Here is a 20,580-nt window from a genome sequence, read left to right on the forward strand (position 1 = left end):
AGGCTAATAGATCTAGGAAGTAGCGCGCAGCTCCTGTTGTACAAGGCTAATAGAACTAGGAAGTTGAACACAGCTCCTGTTGTACAAGGCTAATAGAACTAGGAAGTAGAGAACAGCTCCTGTTGTACAAGGCTAATAGAACTAGGAAGTAGCGCGCAGCTCCTGTTGTACAAGGCTAATAGAACTAGGAAGTAGCGCGCAGCTCCTGTTGTACAAGGCTAATAGATCTAGGAAGGAGCGCGCAGCTCCTGTTGTACAAGGCTAATAGAACTAGGAAGTAGAACACAGCTCCTGTTGTACAAGGCTAATAGAACTAGGAAGTAGAGAACAGCTCCTGTTGTACAAGGCTAATAGAACTATGAAGTAGAGCACAGCTCCTGTTGTACAAGGCTAATAGAACTAGGAAGTAGAGCACAGCTCCTGTTGTACAAGGCTAATAGAACTATGAAGTAGAGCACAGCTCCTGTTGTACAAGGCTAATAGAACTAGGAAGTAGAGCACAGCTCCTGTTGTACAAGGTTAATAGAACTATGAAGTAGCGCGCAGCTCCTGTTGTACAAGGCTAATAGATCTAGGAAGTAGCGCGCAGCTCCTGTTGTACAAGGCTAATAGATCTAGGAAGTAGCGCGCAGCTCCTGTTGTACAAGGCTAATAGAACTAGGAAGTAGCGCGCAGCTCCTGTTGTACAAGGCTAATAGAACTAGGAAGTATAACACAGCTCCTGTTGTACAAGGCTAATAGAACTAGGAAGTAGCGCACAGCTCCTGTTGTACAAGGCTAATAGAACTAGGAAGTAGCGCACAGCTCCTGTTGTACAAGGCTAATAGAACTAGGAAGTAGAGAACAGCCCTTGTTGTACAAGGCCAATAGAAGTAGGAGGTAGAGCACAGCTCCTGTTGTACAAGGCTAATAGAACTAGGAAGGAGCGCGCAGCTCCTGTTGTACAAGGCTAATAGAACTAGGAAGGAGCGCGCAGCTCCTGTTGTACAAGGCTAATAGAACTAGGATGTAGCGCACTGCTCCTGTTGTACAAGGCTAATAGAACTAGAACACAGCTCCTGTTGTACAAGGCTAATAGAACTAGGAAGTAGAGCACAGCTCCTGTTGTACAAGGCTAATAGAACTAGGAAGTAGAACACAGCTCCTGTTGTACAAGGCTAATAGAACTAGGAAGTAGCGCACAGCTCCTGTTGTACAAGGCTAATAGAACTAGGAAGTAGCGCACAGCTCCTGTTGTACAAGGCTAATAGAACTAGGAAGTAGAGAACAGCTCTTGTTGTACACGGCCAATAGAAGTAGGAAGTAGCGCACAGCTCCTGTTGTACAAGGCTAATAGAACTAGGAAGGAGCGCGCAGCTCCTGTTGTACAAGGCTAATAGAACTAGGAAGGAGCGCGCAGCTCCTGTTGTACAAGGCTAATAGAACTATGAAGTAGAACACAGCTCCTGTTGTACAAGGCTAATAGAACTAGGAAGTAGAGCACAGCTCCTGTTGTACAAGGCTAATAGAACTAGGAAGTAGAGCACAGCTCCTGTTGTACAAGGCTAATAGAACTAGGAAGTAGAGAACAGCTCCTGTTGTACAAGGCTAATAGAACTATGAAGTAGAGCACAGCTCCTGTTGTACAAGGCTAATAGAACTAGGAAGTAGAGAACAGCTCCTGTTGTACAAGGCTAATAGAACTATGAAGTAGAGCACAGCTCCTGTTGTACAAGGCTAATAGAACTATGAAGTAGAGCACAGCTCCTGTTGTACAAGGCTAATAGAACTAGGAAGTAGAGAACAGCTCCTGTTGTACAAGGCTAATAGAACTAGGAAGTAGAGAACAGCTCCTGTTGTACAAGGCTAATAGAACTAGGAAGTAGCGCACAGCTCCTGTTGTACAAGGCTAATAGAACTAGGAAGTAGCGCACAGCTCCTGTTGTACAAGGCTAATAGAACTAGGAAGTAGTGCACAGCTCCTGTTGTACAAGGCTAATAGAACTAGGCAGTAGTGCACAGCTCCTGTTGTACAAGGCTAATAGAACTAGGATGTAGCGCGCAGCTCCTGTTGTACAAGGCTAATAGAACTAGGAAGTAGTGCACAGCTCCTGTTGTACAAGGCTAATAGAACTAGGAAGTAGTGCACAGCTCCTGTTGTACAAGGCTAATAGAACTAGGAAGTAGAGCACAGCTCCTGTTGTACAAGGCTAATAGAACTAGGAAGTAGTGCACAGCTCCTGTTGTACAAGGCTAATAGAACTAGGAAGTAGTGCACAGCTCCTGTTGTACAAGGCTAATAGAACTAGGAAGTAGAGCACAGCTCCTGTTGTACAAGGCTAATAGAACTAGGAAGTAGAACACAGCTCCTGTTGTACAAGGCTAATAGAACTAGGAAGTAGTGCACAGCTCCTGTTGTACAAGGCTAGAACCTGCAGCTCCTGTTGTACAAGGCTAATAGAACTAGGAAGTAGTGCACAGCTCCTGTTGTACAAGGCTAATAGAACTAGGAAGTAGTGCACAGCTCCTGTTTTACAAGGCTAATAGAACTAGGAAGTAGAACACAGCTCCTGTTGTACAAGGCTAATAGAACTAGGATGTAGAACACAGCTCCTGTTGTACAAGGCTAATAGAACTAGGATGTAGCGCGCTGGAGTTTTGTAATGATTTCACCTTTTTTCATGTTTATGTAAGGATGAGACGAGGGATGTATTTTCTTCTCTCTGTCTGTTTTATAAACGTATAGAGATCTTAAACTATGTAAAGAGATCATCTTATGTGCGGAGATCAAACCATAATTTAGTTACGATGTGTGTGTGTTCCGTGTACATGAGGCCTGATTGTGTGCCTCGCTGCGGACTGCGCCATTGCTGCTTGATGCAATGCAGTGTAGTGGGTGTTGTGGTAAGGGGGTATGGGAGGGTGATGCTGTGTAGTGGGTGTTGTGGTAAGGGGGTATGGGAGGGTGATGCTGTGTAGTGGGTGTTGTGGTAAGGGGGTATGGGAGGGTGATGTAGTGGGTGTTGTGGTAAGGGGGTATGGGAGGGTGATGCAGTGTAGTGGGTGTTGTGGTAAGGGGGTATGGGAGGGTGATGTAGTGGGTGTTGTGGTAAGGGGTTATGGGAGGGTGATGTAGTGGGTGTTGTGGTAAGGGGGTATGGGAGGGTGATGTTGTGGTAAGGGGGTATGGGAGGGTGATGTTGTGGTAAGGGGGTATGGGAGGGTGATGTTGTGGTAAGGGGGTATAGGAGGGTGATGTAGTGTAGTGGGTGTTGTGGTAAGGGGGTATGGGAGGGTGATGTAGTGGGTGTTGTGGTAAGGGGGTATGGGAGGGTGATGTAGTGGGTGTTGTGGTAAGGGGGTATGGGAGGGTGATGTAGTGGGTGTTGTGGTAAGGGGGTATGGGAGGGTGATGTAGTGGGTGTTGTGGTAAGGGGGTATGGGAGGGTGATGTAGTGGGTGTTGTGGTAAGGGGGTATGGGAGGGTGATGTAGTGGGTGTTGTGGTAAGGGGGTATGGGAGGGTGATGTAGTGGATGTTGTGGTAAGGGGGTATAGGAGGGTGATGTAGTGGATGTTGTGGTAAGGGGGTGTATGAGGGTGATGCAGTGTGGTAAGGGGGTATGGGGGGGGGGGTGATGCAGTGTAGTGGGTGTTGTGGTAAGGGGGTATGGGAGGGTGATGTAGTGGATGTTGTGGTAAAGGGGTATGTGAGGGTGATGTAGTGGAGTGGGTGTTGTGGTAAGTGGATGTTGTGGTAAAGGGGTATGGGAGGGTGATGTAGTGTAGTGGGTGTTGTGGTAAGGGGGTATGGGAGGGTGATGTAGTGGGTGTTGTGGTAAGGGGGTATGGGAGGGTGATGTAGTGGGTGTTGTGGTAAGGGGGTATGGGAGGGTGATGCAGTGTAGTGGGTGTTGTGGTAAGGGGGTATGGGAGGGTGATGCAGTGTAGTGGGTGTTGTGGTAAGGGGGTATGGGAGGGTGATGTAGTGGGTGTTGTGGTAAAGGGGTATGGTAGGGTGCAGGGCTGAGGCGGTGAACCTGTAACAAACTGCTGCTGCCTGCCGAGTTGGCTCCCAGGGTGTAGGGCTGCAGTTTTGTTCTTAAAGAAATGCATACACACACTCTAGTATATATACACATACACACACTAGTACACATGCATACATACACACACAGGCCTGTACACTCACACACACTATCGGATGCATTTAAAAATTCATACAATCACACGTGCTCTGTATAACACACACACTCATGGACCTGCAAATAGGGGGCTGCTAATGGCTTCCAGTGGGAGATGGGGAGAGCAAGGTTTTATCCCTTAAGTGTAGAAGACTTAATCAGACAGAATGGCCGGGGGCCAGCAGCAGGACTGTGCAGCCCGCCCCTCCTGGCCAGGGGAGCGGCTCCACACACATTACGTATTCTGTGTCTACCTCTCCTGCAGACGGCTGCAGTGGAGCTGGGCCCAGGTGAGACTGCTCTCTGGTTAGGTCTGCAGAGCTCTCTCACTCACACACACTCCTTTACATGTCCTTCTGTTAGTGTTCATTATCCAAACTGCATAAAGTAGCACCTTTCGTCTCTCTGTCCTTTCTTTCTCTATGTGTCTAGCACTAGCCCTGTGTTCTACAGTGTATTAACGGAAGGTCTAGCCCTGTGTTCTACAGTGTATTAACGGAAGGTCTAGCCCTGTGTTCTACAGTGTATTAACGGAAGGTCTAGCCCTGTGTTCTACAGTGTATTAACGGAAGGTCTAGCCCTGTGTTCTACAGTGTATTAACGGAAGGTCTAGCCCTGTGTTCTACAGTGTATTAACGGAAGGTCTAGCCCTGTGTTCTACAGTGTATTAACGGAAGGTCTAGCCCTGTGTTCTACAGTGTAACGGAAGGTCTAACAGTGGAAGGTCTAGCCCTGTGTTCTACAGTGTAACGGAAGGTCTAGCCCTGTGTTCTACAGTGTATTAACGGAAGGTCTAGCCCTGTGTTCTACAGTGTATTAACGGAAGGTCTAGCCCTGTGTTCTACAGTGTATTAACGGAAGGTCTAGCCCTGTGTTCTACAGTGTATTAAGCCCGTGAAGTGTATTAACGTGGTCTAGCCCTGTGTTCTACAGTGTATTAACGGAAGGTCTAGCCCTGTGTTCTACAGTGTATTAACGGAAGGTCTAGCCCTGTGTTCTACAGTGTATTAACGGAAGGTCTAGCCCTGTGTTCTACAGTGTATTAACGGAAGGTCTAGCCCTGTGTTCTACAGTGTATTAACGGAAGGTCTAGCCCTGTGTTCTAGCCCAGTACAGTATTAACGGAAGGTCTAGCCCTGTGTTCTACAGTGTATTAACGGAAGGTCTAGCCCTGTGTTCTACAGTGTATTAACTGGAAGGTCTAGCCCTGTGTTCTACAGTGTATTAACGGAAGGTCTAGCCCTGTGTTCTACAGTGTATTAACGGAAGGTCTAGCCCTGTGTTCTACAGTGTATTAACGGAAGGTCTAGCCCTGTGTTCTACAGTGTATTAACGGAAGGTCTAGCCCTGTGTTCTACAGTGTATTAACGGAAGGTCTAGCCCTGTGTTCTACAGTGTATTAACGGAAGGTCTAGCCCTGTGTTCTACAGTGTATTAACGGAAGGTCTAGCCCTGTGTTCTACAGTGTATTAACGGAAGGTCTAGCCCTGTGTTCTACAGTGTATTAACGGAAGGTCTAGCCCTGTGTTCTACAGTGTATTAACGGAAGGTCTAGCCCTGTGTTCTACAGTGTATTAACGGAAGGTCTAGCCCTGTGTTCTACAGCCCTGTGTTCTACAGTGTATTAACGGAAGGTCTAGCCCTGTGTTCTACAGTGTATTAACGGAAGGTCTAGCCCTGTGTTCTACAGTGTAGGTCTAGCCCTGTGTTCTACAGTGGAAGGTCTAGCCCTGTGTTCAGTGTATTAACAGTACAGTGTATTAACGGAAGGGTCTAGCCCTGTGTTCTACAGTGTATTAACGGAAGGTCTAGCCCTGTGTTCTACAGTGTATTAACGGAAGGTCTAGCCCTGTGTTCTACAGTGTATTAACGGAAGGTCTAGCCCTGTGTTCTACAGTGTATTAACGGAAGGTCTAGCCCTGTGTTCTACAGTGTATTAACGGAAGGTCTAGCCCTGTGTTAACGGAAGGTCTAGCCCTGTGTTCTACAGTGTATTAACGGAAGGTCTAGCCCTGTGTTCTACAGTAGTGTATTAACGGAAGGTCTAGCCCTGTGTTCTACAGTGTATTAACGGAAGGTCTAGCCCTGTGTTCTACAGTGTATTAACGGAAGCCCTGTGTCAGTGTATTAACGGAAGCTAGCCCTGTGTTCTACAGTGTATTAACGGAAGGTCTAGCCCTGTGTTCTACAGTGTATTAACGGAAGGTCTAGCCCTGTGTTCTACAGTGTATTAACGGAAGGTCTAGCCCTGTGTTCTACAGTGTATTAACGGAAGGTCTAGCCCTGTGTTCTACAGTGTATTAACGGAAGGTCTAGCCCTGTCTAGCCCTGTGTTCTACAGTGTATTAACGGAAGGTCTGTGCCCTGTGTTCTACAGTGTATTAACGGAAGGTCTAGCCCTGTGTTCTACAGTGTATTAACGGAAGGTCTAGCCCTGTGTTCTACAGTGTATTAACGGAAGGTCTAGCCCTGTGTTCTACAGTGTATTAACGGAAGGTCTAGCCCTGTGTTCTACAGTGTATTAACGGAAGGTCTAGCCCTGTGTTCTACAGTGTATTAACGGAAGGTCTAGCCCTGTGTTCTACAGTGTATTAACGGAAGGTCTAGCCCTGTGTTCTACAGTGTATTAACGGAAGGTCTAGCCCTGTGTTCTACAGTGTATTAACGGAAGGTCTAGCCCTGTGTTCTACAGTGTATTAACGGAAGGTCTAGCCCTGTGTTCTACAGTGTATTAACGGAAGGTCTAGCCCTGTGTTCTACAGTGTATTAACGGAAGGTCTAGCCCTGTGTTCTACAGTGTATTAACGGAAGGTCTAGCCCTGTGTTCTACAGTGTATTAACGGAAGGTCTAGCCCTGTGAAGGTCTAGCCCTGTGTTCTACAGTGTATTAACGGAAGGTCTAGCCCTGTGTTCTACAGTGTATTAACGGAAGGTCTAGCCCTGTGTTCTACAGTGTATTAACGGAAGGTCTAGCCCTGTGTTCTACAGTGTATTAACGGAAGGTCTAGCCCTGTGTTCTACAGTGTATTAACGGAAGGTCTAGCCCTGTGTTTCAGTGTATTAACAGTACAGTGTATTAACGGAAGGTCTAGCCCTGTGTTCTACAGTGTATTAACGGAAGGTCTAGCCCTGTGTTTCAGTGTATTAACGGAAGTGTATTAACGGAAGGTCTAGCCCTGTGTTCTACAGTGTATTAACGGAAGGTCTAGCCCTGTGTTCTACAGTGTATTAACGGAAGGTCTAGCCCTGTGTTCTACAGTGTATTAACGGAAGGTCTAGCCCTGTGTTCTACAGTGTATTAACGGAAGGTCTAGCCCTGTGTTCTACAGTGTATTAACGGAAGGTCTAGCCCTGTGTTCTACAGTGTATTAACGGAAGGTCTAGCCCTGTGTTCTACAGTGTATTAACGGAAGGTCTAGCCCTGTGTTCTACAGTGTATTAACGGAAGGTCTAGCCCTGTGTTCTACAGTGTATTAGCCCTGTGTTCTACGGAAGGTCTAGCCCTGTGTTCTACAGTGTATTAACGGAAGGTCTAGCCCTGTGTTCTACAGTGTATTAACGGAAGGTCTAGCCCTGTGTTCTACAGTGTATTAACGGAAGGTCTAGCCCTGTGTTCTACAGTGTATTAACGGAAGGTCTAGCCCTGTGTTCTACAGTGTATTAACGGAAGGTCTAGCCCTGTGTTCTACAGTGTATTAACGGAAGGTCTAGCCCTGTGTTCTACAGTGTATTAACGGAAGGTCTAGCCCTGTGTTCTACAGTGTATTAACGGAAGGTCTAGCCCTGTGTTCTACAGTGTATTAACGGAAGGTCTAGCCCTGTGTTCTACAGTGTATTAACGGAAGGTCTAGCCCTGTGTTCTCAGTGTATTACAGTGTATTAACGGAAGGTCTAGCCCTGTGTTCTACAGTGTATTAACGGAAGGTCTAGCCCTGTGTTCTACAGTGTATTAACGGAAGGTCTAGCCCTGTGTTCTACAGTGTATTAACGGAAGGTCTAGCCCTGTGTTCTACAGTGTATTAACGGAAGGTCTAGCCCTGTGTTCTACAGTGTATTAACGGAAGGTCTAGCCCTGTGTTCTACAGTGTATTAACGGAAGGTCTAGCCCTGTGTTCTACAGTGCCCTGTGTTCTATGTATTAACGGAAGGTCTAGCCCTGTGTTCTACAGTGTATTAACGGAAGGTCTAGCCCTGTGTTCTACAGTGTATTAACGGAAGGTCTAGCCCTGGTTTCTACAGTGTATTAACGGAAGGTCTAGCCCTGTGTTCTACAGTGTATTAACGGAAGGTCTAGCCCTGTGTTCTACAGTGTATTAACGGAAGGTCTAGCCCTGTGTTCTACAGTGTATTAACGGAAGGTCTAGCCCTGTGTTCTACAGTGTATTAACGGAAGGTCTAGCCCTGTGTTCTACAGTGTATTAACGGAAGGTCTAGCCCTGTGTTCTACAGTGTATTAACGGAAGGTCTAGCCCTGTGTTCTACAGTGTATTAACGGAAGGTCTAGCCCTGTGTTCTACAGTGTATTAACGGAAGGTCTAGCCCTGTGTTCTACAGTGTATTAACGGAAGGTCTAGCCCTGTGTTCTAACGGAACAGTGTATTAACGGAAGGTCTAGCCCTGTGTTCTACAGTGTATTAACGGAAGGTCTAGCCCTGTGTTCTACAGTGTATTAACGGAAGGTCTAGCCCTGTGTTCTACAGTGTATTAACGGAAGGTCTAGCCCTGTGTTCTACAGTGTATTAACGGAAGGTCTAGCCCTGTGTTCTACAGTGTATTAACGGAAGGTCTAGCCCTGTGTTCTACAGTGTATTAACGGAAGGTCTAACAGTGGAAGGTCTAGCCCTGTGTTCTACAGTGTATTAACGGAAGGTCTAGCCCTGTGTTCTACAGTGTATTAACGGAAGGTCTAGCCCTGTGTTCTACAGTGTATTAACGGAAGGTCTAGCCCTGTGTTCTACAGTGTATTAACGGAAGGTCTAGCCCTGTGTTCTACAGTGTATTAACGGAAGGTCTAGCCCTGTGTTCTACAGTGTATTAACGGAAGGTCTAGCCCTGTGCCCTAGCCCTGTGTTCTACAGTGTATTAACGGAAGGTCTAGCCCTGTGTTCTACAGTGTATTAACGGAAGGTCTAGCCCTGTGTTCTACAGTGTATTAACGGAAGGTCTAGCCCTGTGTTCTACAGTGTATTAACGGAAGGTCTAGCCCTGTGTTCTACAGTGTATTAACGGAAGGTCTAGCCCTGTGTTCTACAGTGTATTAACGGAAGGTCTAGCCCTGTGTTCTACAGTGTATTAACGGAAGGTCTAGCCCTGTGTTCTACTAACAGTGTATTAACGGAAGGTCTAGCCCTGTGTTCTACAGTGTATTAACGGAAGGTCTAGCCCTGTGTTCTACAGTGTATTAACGGAAGGTCTAGCCCTAGCCCTGTGTTCTACAGTGTATTAACGGAAGGTCTAGCCCTGTGTTCTACAGTGTATTAACGGAAGGTCTAGCCCTGTGTTCTACAGTGTATTAACGGAAGGTCTAGCCCTGTGTTCTACAGTGTATTAACGGAAGGTCTAGCCCTGTGTTCTACAGTGTATTAACGGAAGGTCTAGCCCTGGAAGGTCTAGCCCTGTGTTCTACAGTGTAGGTTAACGGAAGGTCTAGCCCTGTGTTCTACAGTGTATTAACGGAAGGTCTAGCCCTGTGTTCTACAGTGTATTAACGGAAGGTCTAGCCCTGTGTTCTACAGTGTATTAACGGAAGGTCTAGCCCTGTGTTCTACAGTGTATTAACGGAAGGTCTAGCCCTGTGTTCTACAGTGTATTAACGGAAGGTCTAGCCCTGTGTTCTACAGTGTATTAACGGAAGGTCTAGCCCTGTGTTCTAGGTCTAGCCCTGTGTTCTACAGTGTATTAACGGAAGGTCTAGCCCTGTGTTCGGAAGGTCTAGCCCAGTGTATTAACGGAAGGTCTAGCCCTGTGTTCTACAGTGTATTAACGGAAGGTCTAGCCCTGTGTTCTACAGTGTATTAACGGAAGGTCTAGCCCTGTGTTCTACAGTGTATTAACGGAAGGTCTAGCCCTGTGTTCTACAGTGTATTAACGGAAGGTCTAGCCCTGTGTTCTACAGTGTATTAACGGAAGGTCTAGCCCTGGTTTCTACAGTGTATTAACGGAAGGTCTAGCCCTGTGTTCTACAGTGTATTAACGGAAGGTCTAGCCCTGTGTTCTACAGTGTATTAACGGAAGGTCTAGCCCTGTGTTCTACAGTGTATTAACGGAAGGTCTAGCCCTGTGTTCTACAGTGTATTAACGGAAGGTCTAGCCCTGTGTTCTACAGTGTATTAACGGAAGGTCTAGCCCTGCGTTCTACAGTGTAACGGAAGGTCTAGCCCTGTGTTCTACAGTGGAAGGTCTAGCCCTGTGTTCTACAGTGTATTAACGGAAGGTCTAGCCCTGTGTTCTACAGTGTATTAACGGAAGGTCTAGCCCTGTGTTCTACAGTGTATTAGCCCTGTGTTCTACAGTGTAACGGAAGGTTAACAGGAAGGTCTAGCCCTGTGTTCTACAGTGTATTAACGGAAGGTCTAGCCCTGTGTTCTACAGTGTATTAACGGAAGGAAGTGTCTAGCCCTGTGTTCTACAGTGTATTAACGGAAGGTCTAGCCCTGTGTTCTACAGTGTATTAACGGAAGGTCTAGCCCTGGGTTCTACAGTGTATTAACGGAAGGTCTAGCCCTGCGTTCTACAGTGTATTAACGGAAGGTCTAGCCCTGTGTTCTACAGTGTATTAACGGAAGGTCTAGCCCTGCGTTCTACAGTGTATTAACGGAAGGTCTAGCCCTGCATTCTACAGTGTATTAACGGAATGTCTAGCCCTGCGTTCTACAGTGTATTAACGGAATGTCTAGCCCTGCGTTCTACTGTGTATTAACGGAAGGTCTTGCCCTGCGTTCTACAGTGTATTAACGGAATGTCTAGCCCTGCGTTCTACTGTGTATTAACGGAATGTCTAGCCCTGCGTTCTACTGTGTATTAACGGAAGGTCTTGCCCTGCGTTCTACAGTGTATTAACAGAAGGTCTAGCCCTGCGTTCTACAGTGTATTAACAGAAGGTCTTGCCCAGTCCTTCCCAAACTCTGTCCTCGGACACCAAGGGGTGCACGTTTTTGGTTTTTGCCCTAGAACTACTACACAGCCGATTCAAATAAACAACTAGTCATCAAGCTTTGATAATTTGAATCAGCTGTGTAGTGTTAGGGTAAAAACCAAAACATGCACCGCTTTGGGTCCGAGGACAGAGTTTGGGAAATGCTGGACATGGCTGCAGACTCAGGCTGGCTTTACTGCCTGTACCTGAGCAGTCTCTTTGTCAATGCAAGGCCCTCCCTGGGGTAGACCGGAGCACAGTTGTTTGTGTGTGTTTGGGGTTGAATGAAGAGGCTGAGTGAGGTAGGCTCTTTGTCTGATCGGGGGTCTGGGTGTGTGCTCCGAGGTCCCCCGCACCTTGTTTGCGTTCTGTGGAGGAGCACACGCACCATTCCTTGGATAAATAAAAGGGCTCATTTAGAAAGGGCGCGTTTGGAACACAGCGCTGTTCTCCCATCCCCCTTATGGGCACAGGGGCTTTTTGTCGGGTAAATTCACGCTCACTGTTTGTGAGGTCCTCTAGAGTGGTCTCGTTTGATCTCTACCCTCGTGCCATTCGCTGCTACGCTGATTGCTGTGTTTCCGACGGCAACGCTACCCCAGCTACATTTGCTGGTGTGTCATGATGTTACAGCTTAACAGGGCCCAGAAATGCAAATATCAGCATGCGCTCCCACCGCCAGAGCAGCAATTAACAGAGGAATTTCAATAATATATAAATAAATTGTGTGAAGGATTGGGTGGGTGTGTTTGTGTATGTGTGTGTGGAGCTTTGTTTTTTTCAATCTCTTGAATAATAGTTTAAAGAGGGAGGGAGTAGGAGAGGAGCCTGCCCCTGTGATGCTGCTAGATACAGTGTGCTTCCTCTGGGAGCTAGGAGTTGTTAACCCTTCTCTACCTGGCTCAGATACTCTGGTTAACAGGCAGGTATTTAGTTAACCCTTCTCTACCTGGCTCAGATACTCTGGTTAACAGGCAGGTATTTAGTTAACCCTTCTCTACCTGGCTCAGATACTCTGGTTAACATGCAGGTATTTAGTTAACCCTTCTCTACCTGGCTCAGATACTCTGGTTAACATGCAGGTATTTAGTTAACCCTTCTCTACCTGGCTCAGATACTCTGGTTAACATGCAGGTATTTAGTTAACCCTTCTCTACCTGGCACAGATACTCTGGTTAACAGGCAGGTATTTAGTTAACCCTTCTCTACCTGGCTCAGATACTCTGGTTAACAGGCAGGTATTTAGTTAACCCTTCTCTACCTGGCTCAGATACTCTGGTTAACATGCAGGTATTTAGTTAACCCTTCTCTACCTGGCTCAGATACTCTGGTTAACATGCAGGTATTTAGTTAACCCTTCTCTACCTGGCTCAGATACTCTGGTTAACATGCAGGTATTTAGTTAACCCTTCTCTACCTGGCTCAGATACTCTGGTTAACATGCAGGTATTTAGTTAACCCTTCTCTACCTGGCTCAGATACTCTGGTTAACAGGCAGGTATTTAGTTAACCCTTCTCTACCTGGCTCAGATACTCTGGTTAACATGCAGGTATTTAGTTAACCCTTCTCTACCTGGCACAGATACTCTGGTTAACAGGCAGGAATTTAGTTAACCCTTCTCTACCTGGCTCAGATACTCTGGTTAACAGGCAGGTATTTAGTTAACCAGAGTATCTGAGCCAGGTAGAGAAGGGTTAACTAAATACCTGCCTGTTAACCAGAGTATCTGAGCCAGGTAGAGAAGGGTTAACAGGCAGGTATTTAGTTAACCCTTCTCTACCTGGCTCAGATACTACTATTTAGTTAACCCTTCTCTACAGGTTAACATGCAAGTATTTAGTTAACCCTTCTCTACCTGGCTCAGATACTCTGGTTAACATGCAGGTATTTAGTTAACCCTTCTCTACCTGGCACAGATACTCTGGTTAACATGCAGGTATTTAGTTAACCCTTCTCTACCTGGCACAGATACTCTGGTTAACAGGCAGGTATTTAGTTAACCCTTCTCTACCTGGCACAGATGCTCTCAGTATCATACTGACAGGTGTTAAGAGATGGTAGGGGACTGTTATAGTGGAACGGTCAGGGAAGAACACCAATACTGAGTACACCCAGTCTGTAACTTAGGTTCTGATTTGCAGAAATGGTCCCAGTTGGTGAAAGAGGGGCTGAACCACACCTCAGTGGTGTGTGGACTGGGAGGGGAGGAGGGCAAACTGGGATCCCATTCTGGTTGTTGAGTTCAAGGTACCGGTTTTCCGTTTCTCTCACAGCCCCGGTGTGTGTTTTGGCAAAGGCTGGTCAGTGTAAGTAGGAAACAGAGGGTATCCAAGGTAACTTACTGAAACATGTTGGATTCATTAGACACCCCCCCCATTCCTCTCACAGGGCTGTTTTACTGTAGGTTAATGATGATGTCACAGAGCTTCTGAGGGAATTTAAAAACAGGGGAGGGACCTACTGTATATAAAGTAGTACTCTGCATATACTTCCCCTACCTTACATTCTCTCTCTGCTACATACTCCCACTCTCTCTGCCTCTATTTAGCAGTCTCCCCCTCGACTACTCTCCTACTCTCTCTACCTCCCGCTGGCTTCAGGGTTCACATGAACAGTGCTCTGTACACATGGGACGCAGGCAGGGGGAGGACATCTGGAAATAAATAAATATATCCTCTCTGCTAATGAAGACGAGCAATTCCCCACGGTCACGCTTTTATTAGAATGGTGTTTTTATCTCTTTCTAATGATCGTTATCTTTATCTCCCCCATTCTCTTTTTTTCTCGCTCTCTCTGTCTGTTTCTCTTGCTTTGTTTGGCTGCCTGGTGATCGTGGTGTGAGGTCTGTCTCTATCCTCCGCTGGCTGTATGTTTCTGGTCGTGGGCTGGGTCTCGCCCGCAGGACCAATCTCTCCGGGAAACATCTGTATCCCGTCCTGTGTCCACATCTCAAGGGCCAAGCCCCAAACCCCGGTCCGTCAGCACTGGCATTCCCCTCCTTTTCCCCCGTCCCTTACCTTGCCTCTCCATAGCAACAAGACGGTGTATGGTTCAGTGTATAGTGTGAGCATCTGCATTGCCTCTGAACTCTATCCCAATGATTGCCTTCTGCATTCTTAAATGTAGTGGAATGGAATCTATGGAATCTAAATGAAGGTTAGAAAACATAATGTAGCAACATTTGGAGATCAATCATTCCAGGAAATCCCAGACCAATCAATAGGTGTCTGTAATCTCCCCCATCTCTAAATTAGTTTTTTTTAAAGCCGGTAATGATCCTGTCTGCTTCCATCAGAGATGGAGGTTTCTTCTGAATTTACACCCAGTGCACTATAGCTCTGTGTGGGAGGCTGGGGCCTGGTAGTGTCCCGAGCTTCACTTGTTTTAGCTGGGGAGCTGTGTGTACAGTTATGTGTGTGGATGGGGTTGCTGTGTGCTGTTGCCTGCAGGTAGCTGAGTGCAGTAGTACTGGGTAGTTGTGTTTGTAGAAAGAACCATCTCACCACCTCTACCCTGCTCTGCTCTCCTCTCTGCCTGACTACACTTTAATATTCCCCCTCTAATGAAGCGCTAAATGGAGGATGAGTAGAGCTCTGATTGGGTGTAATTTAGTGCTTTACCTCCTCTGCTGGGAAAGCAGTGTCTTTTAGGAATGAACAGGTCCACTGCAGGCTAGACTATTTAAAGAAGATCAACTGACTGTAGACTTTGACCGCCGTTTGTATTGGATCTAGCCTGTTTTATGACACAGTGGGGTTTAGACTGTGTCCTCGTTCCTGAGAAAATGCCTACTTGGGCGTGACAAATTAGATTTTTTTCCCAAATAGTATAATTCCTGTATATGACAGTCCAAATAGTGCCTTGAATCCCTCCCTGAGCACCTGATGTATGAGCCATAGGCTGCAGACAATACCTGGTGTTCAGTAAATGTCCTCTAGGAGGATCTAAGAGCAGTCTGGGCCCGTAACTACTACAGTCCTAATGGGACCTTGGTCCAGATCCAGCCCATAGTTTTTCCCCCAAACACACCTGAAGAGTGTGATCTCTCCTCAGAAACACCCAGAGAGAAGTAACTCTGAGTCTTCTGTACTATGTGAATACTCTCTGAATGGTGAAAAGGTACTACTGAGAGACACTGCTCAAGCTGAAGCTTTGCCATTTGGCAGCTCAGACTCTCTCTCGACAGTCCTGGCTAGCTCAGGGAAGAGAAAGAGGAATAGTGAGAGATGGAGAGAGATGTTATGGTGCAGGACCAGAGTTGACCCTAGTCTTCCAGGGGCTTGGGAGCCTGCTGGGTTTTAGCTCTAGGCCATCAGCAACAAGGCCAGTCCTCTTGGAGTCTGGCCGACACACTGGTCCCAACTCTGGATATCTGGATCGCACTCACATGGGATGGTTGAAGAATGGAAAACAGGGTCTGTTGCCCTTGGCTTTGTTGGGGAATATGAAATACAGTGTTTCTGGTCTGGTGAGGAGGCCACTCTGACCACCCTGCTGAGTTCTGCCTGGACAAACCAAGAGCATGAGGGGAAAATGGACTGGCCACTGCTTGGTCCAATCAGCACACTCAGACCATGAAGAGGAGTATGTTATTTTTTCTGGAATGGGTCTGTTAGCATTTTGGTGTGGAATAAGCTTTTTATTTTTCCTCAACTTTATTTCAACTTAGGTGGGGAATTCACACATTAACAAAAAAACTCCATCTCTACGTACTAGCTCTGGGACTTTTTTACCACCTCCTCTCGCTAATAAAGAAAACAGTTTTGACAGTTTGTTTTCGTGGCTTCTACTAGACTGTTGTTGGCCCATACCCTGGGCCATGGGGTTGAGGGGAAGGAGGGGGGTCCTCATTGTGTCCTGACTACTGCCATTTCCTGTTTGTGTGCCAGCGGTGCTTCCTTCCTCTGCAGTGCCCAGGAAAACCTTCAACACACCTTCCTGTTCTGATCTGGTTTCTGTTGTTACATATCTCACACCTCTGAAATTAGGACATCAAAACAAGGAGAACACATTCCCAGTCAGTCAGTCAGTCAGTCAGTCAGTCAGTCAGTCAGTCAGTCAGTCAGTCAGTCAGTCAGTCAGTCAGTCAGTCAGTCAGTCAGTCAGTCAGTCAGTCAGTCAGTCAGTCAGTCAGTCAGTCAGTCAGTCAGACAGACAGACAGACAGACAGACAGACAGACAGACAGACAGACAGACAGACAGACAGACAGACAGACAGACAGACAGACAGACAGACAGACAGACAGACAGACAGACAGACAGACAGACAGACAGACAGACAGACAGACAGACAGACAGACAGACAGACAGACAGACAGACAGACAGACAGACAGACAGACAGACAGACAGACAGACAGACAGACAGACAGACAGACAGACAGACAGACAGACAGACAGACAGACAGACAGACAGACAGACAGACAGACAGACAGACAGACAGACAGACAGACAGACAGACAGACAGACAGACAGACAGACAGACAGACAGACAGACAGACAGACAGACAGACAGACAGACAGACAGACAGACAGACAGACAGACAGACAGACAGACAGACAGACAGACAGACAGACAGACAGACAGACAGACAGACAGACAGACAGACAGACAGACAGACAGACAGACAGACAGACAGACAGACAGACAGACAGACAGACAGACAGACAGACAGACAGACAGACAGACAGACAGACAGACAGACAGACAGACGACAGACAGACAGACAGACAGACAGACAGACAGACAGACAGACAGACAGACAGACAGACAGACAGAGACAGACAGACAGACAGACAGACAGACAGACAGACAGACAGACAGACAGACAGACAGACAGACAGACAGACAGACAGACAGACAGACAGACAGACAGACAGACAGACAGACAGACAGACAGACAGACAACCTTTGATGTTTCTCCCATCCAACCACCCAGCTAATGAATGATTGAACACTTGTTTTGAGGTCTACCTTTTGTGTTTTTAAGGCATTGTCATGTAGATTAAGAGGAACCAACAAAATGATGTAGTCCTAAAGATACTGTATGTATTTCTAAGCATCCCTCTCTTTTGTCTTTCTCTCCTCCTTCGTTCTTTCCCCATCTCTCTAGCAGTAGAAGAAGGCGAGTCGTCGGAGTTTGCAGGGAACTGGGATTCATCATCTGTCCAAACAGGTATCCGCTTTGTTATTCGGAAGTGTGCAGCCTGCCAGGCAGCTGTCAGATCTGCGACACAGATTAGATTCTATATGTCACATTCCAGGTCCACCGCCAGACTACCCACTGAATCAGAATCTTTAATATCAATTCCACATGGCCCAGAATGTTCTGCTCTGAGGGAGAGGGGGATGAGAGAGGGAGATATGGCATGAGGGAGAGAGAGATTTTCACAGTCCAGGCCTGCATGTGAGAGCAGACAGGACTCTGGGGCTCCAGCAGTCTCACATCCTGTTTGAGGTTTTGGTGGTAAAGTAGCTGCACTGAATCAACTCCCCTGTCCTCCCTCCCTCCCAGCCTATAGCACAGCAGTGGGATGGGTTCCTGATGGGCCCAAATAGCATCATGGTGATTGCAATCAAGTTAATTTGTTAAGGATTCCATTTGATTAATGCATGGCACCCACTTCAATGTTCTTTACATGCAGTGCAGAGTCACAGCCATGGAGTCATTGGTATGGCTGTACCTGGAGATGATGCAGCAGATAAATGGACCCATTTTTACAGAACACAGTATGAGGATGGTGACTGACTGATTATGGTGACATGTTGGCCTCTAGTCTTTGAGTCAGCCCAACATTATGAAGGAGAATATTTATTCTGTTATTTTACAGCAGTGAGAGATAAGAGAGCTGAATGTTCTTTATCTAAACGGTGCTCTCTCTCTCTGCCCTCCTTCTCTCCCTCCCTCACTCTGTCGGTTCTTTTGGGAGGGGGAATTGGAAAGTGAGGCCCTGAGGGTGTGATGAGGCAGGGGCTTCTGGTGTGGGGGTTGGGGGGTGCTGACTGAGGTCCTGGGTGGCTGGAAAGTGCTTTATGTGTGAGATACAGCAGGAAGGGGAGTCCCAGTGCTCTCACTAGCTCTGCTCTCTTCCTCCCTGCTGTTTCTCTTCACCTCTTCCCCCCACACACACAGACAATCTCGCTCTATCATTCTCTCTCTTGTGTTTGTTTGTGCTCCTGTGTTCAGGCTCAGGGGGGCTGCCCGCCATTTCTTATTTAAAAATCTAAAAAACCTTCCTTCCCTTTATTCCCTGGGAGATGATGTCGACAAGGACACTGGCAGGCTTTTGCTGGTATTAAATTCAAATGCTTTTCCTTCCCTTCTCTGGAAAATGTGTGTCGAGTTTGGAAAGAGCAGCGGGGGGGGGAGACGAGCCCCCCCCCACCCCTGAGGGCCCCTTTGGTCTGTCCCACAGGAGGTGCCTGCCTACCCCCTCCTCTCCACATCCCACCCTCCACCCCAGCCTCCTTGAGACAGAAAAACAACACATCCCTCCCTGGCCCAGAGGGGGAGAAACGGAAAAGAGAAAAGACAGAAAATGAGCCAGGTCTGACACTGTAGACCAAGAGAGGGAGAGGGTGGAAAGCATGGAGAGGACGAGTGAGATTGAGTGAGGAAGCGAGAGGGGGGTTTGGATAGTAGTACAGACGTTTGTCATTTCTGTGGAAGGAGGAGGAGGGGCCGTCAGTGGTGATGTTTTAATAAGTGCCACTAGAGCTGTGGAGTTCAGCCTTGTTTTGCTGGCTTCCTGTTGGAAAGACCCCACTGCTTCACTGTCTGATAGAGATCACCAGGGTTAAGCACACAACACAACACTCAAATCAAATTGTATTCGTCACATACTTCATAAACAACAGATGTGGACAAACAACGAAATGCTTACAGGCCCTTCGCAACAATGCTGAGAGAAAAACAGGGAGAAATAATAGAAAAGTAATAACAGGTAAAAATAAATACACAATGAGTAGCGATAACTTGGCTATATACACGCTATGCTACAGGCAGAATTTTTGCGAGGTGACTCTTTCTCCATGACCTCTTACATACACAATCAATGCAGACACACACACACTGCACCCTGTCCATGTGGACTGTGATTCATGGTGGAAAAAGTAGTCTCATATCCCTCAGCAAAGGGCCGATAAGGGGCTGTAATGGAGCTGAATTAGATTATTTCATTCATTCCCTCCCACAGCCATTGGCTGGCCGTTGCATCGGCGACACCAATGAGGAGGACACCCCCCTGTCATTACACCATTGGGCTGTGGCTGTTGTCTGTGACCTCACTACTAACAATATGGTGTTCTCGCTATAGGAACAGAATGCTGTTCTCGCTATAGGAACAGAATGGTGTTCTCGCTATAGGAACCGAATGCTATTCTCGCTATAGGAACAGTATGCTGTTCTCGCTATAGGAGCAGAATGGTGTTCTCGCTATAGGAACCGAATGCTATTCTCGCTATAGGAACAGTATGCTGTTCTCGCTATAGGAACAGAATGGTGTTCTCGCTATAGGAACAGAATGGTGTTCTCGCTATAGGAACAGAATGGTGTTCTCGCTATAGGAACAGAATGGTGTTCTCGCTATAGGAACAGAATGGTGTTCTCGCTATAGGAACAGAATGGTGTTCTCGCTATAGGAACAGAATGGTGTTCTCGCTATAGGAACAGAATGGTGTTCTCGCTATAGGAACAGTATGGTGTTCTCGCTATAGGAACAGAATGGTGTTCTCGCTATAGGAAAAGTATGGTGTTCTCGCTATAGGAACAGAATGCTGTTCTCGCTATAGGAACAGAATGCTGTTCTCGCTATAGGAACAGAATGCTGTTCTCGCTATAGGAACAGTATGGTGTTCTCGCTATAGGAACAGAATGCTGTTCTCGCTATAGGAACAGAATGCTGTTCTCGCTATAGGAACAGAATGCTGTTCTCGCTATAGGAACAGAATGGTGTTTTCGCTATAGGAACAGAATGCTGTTCTCGCTATAGGAACAGTATGGTGTTCTCGCTGTAGGAACAGAATGCTGTTCTCGCTATACGAACAGAATGCTGTTCTCGCTATAGGAACAGAATGCTGTTCTCGCTATAGGAACAGAATGCTGTTCTCGCTATAGGAACAGTATGGTGTTCTCGCTATAGGAACAGTATGGTGTTCTCGCTATAGGATCAGAATGGTGTTCTCGCTATAGGAACAGAATGCTGTTCTCGCTATAGGAACAGTATGGTGTTCTCGCTATAGGAACAGTATGGTGTTCTCGCTGTATGAACAGTATGGTATTCT

The 20,580-nt window shown here is 46.9% G+C and overlaps 1 protein-coding gene across 4 annotated transcripts in view; it reads left to right on the forward strand.

Annotated features, from left to right (window-relative positions):
- znf423 (zinc finger protein 423) overlaps positions 1-20,580 on the forward strand; it is a 170,162-nt gene that overhangs the window by 19,902 nt on the left and 129,680 nt on the right. For 3 of the 4 annotated variants that reach the window (XR_008066407.1, XM_035790946.2, XM_035790948.2), the window contains exon 2: positions 17,414-17,473. Coding sequence is in view for 3 of the 4 variants with exons in the window: in XM_035790946.2 (XP_035646839.2) it covers positions 17,414-17,473 (60 nt within the window). In the remaining variant the exon portion in view is untranslated. Of the gene's footprint in view, positions 1-17,410; positions 17,474-20,580 lie in introns of all 4 variants that reach the window. The other variant, XM_035790947.2, reaches the window with a different exon arrangement.

Source organism: Oncorhynchus keta, chromosome 17 (genome assembly GCF_023373465.1).
Source record: "Oncorhynchus keta strain PuntledgeMale-10-30-2019 chromosome 17, Oket_V2, whole genome shotgun sequence".
In the NCBI taxonomy this organism is placed as follows: Eukaryota; Metazoa; Chordata; class Actinopteri; order Salmoniformes; family Salmonidae; genus Oncorhynchus; species Oncorhynchus keta.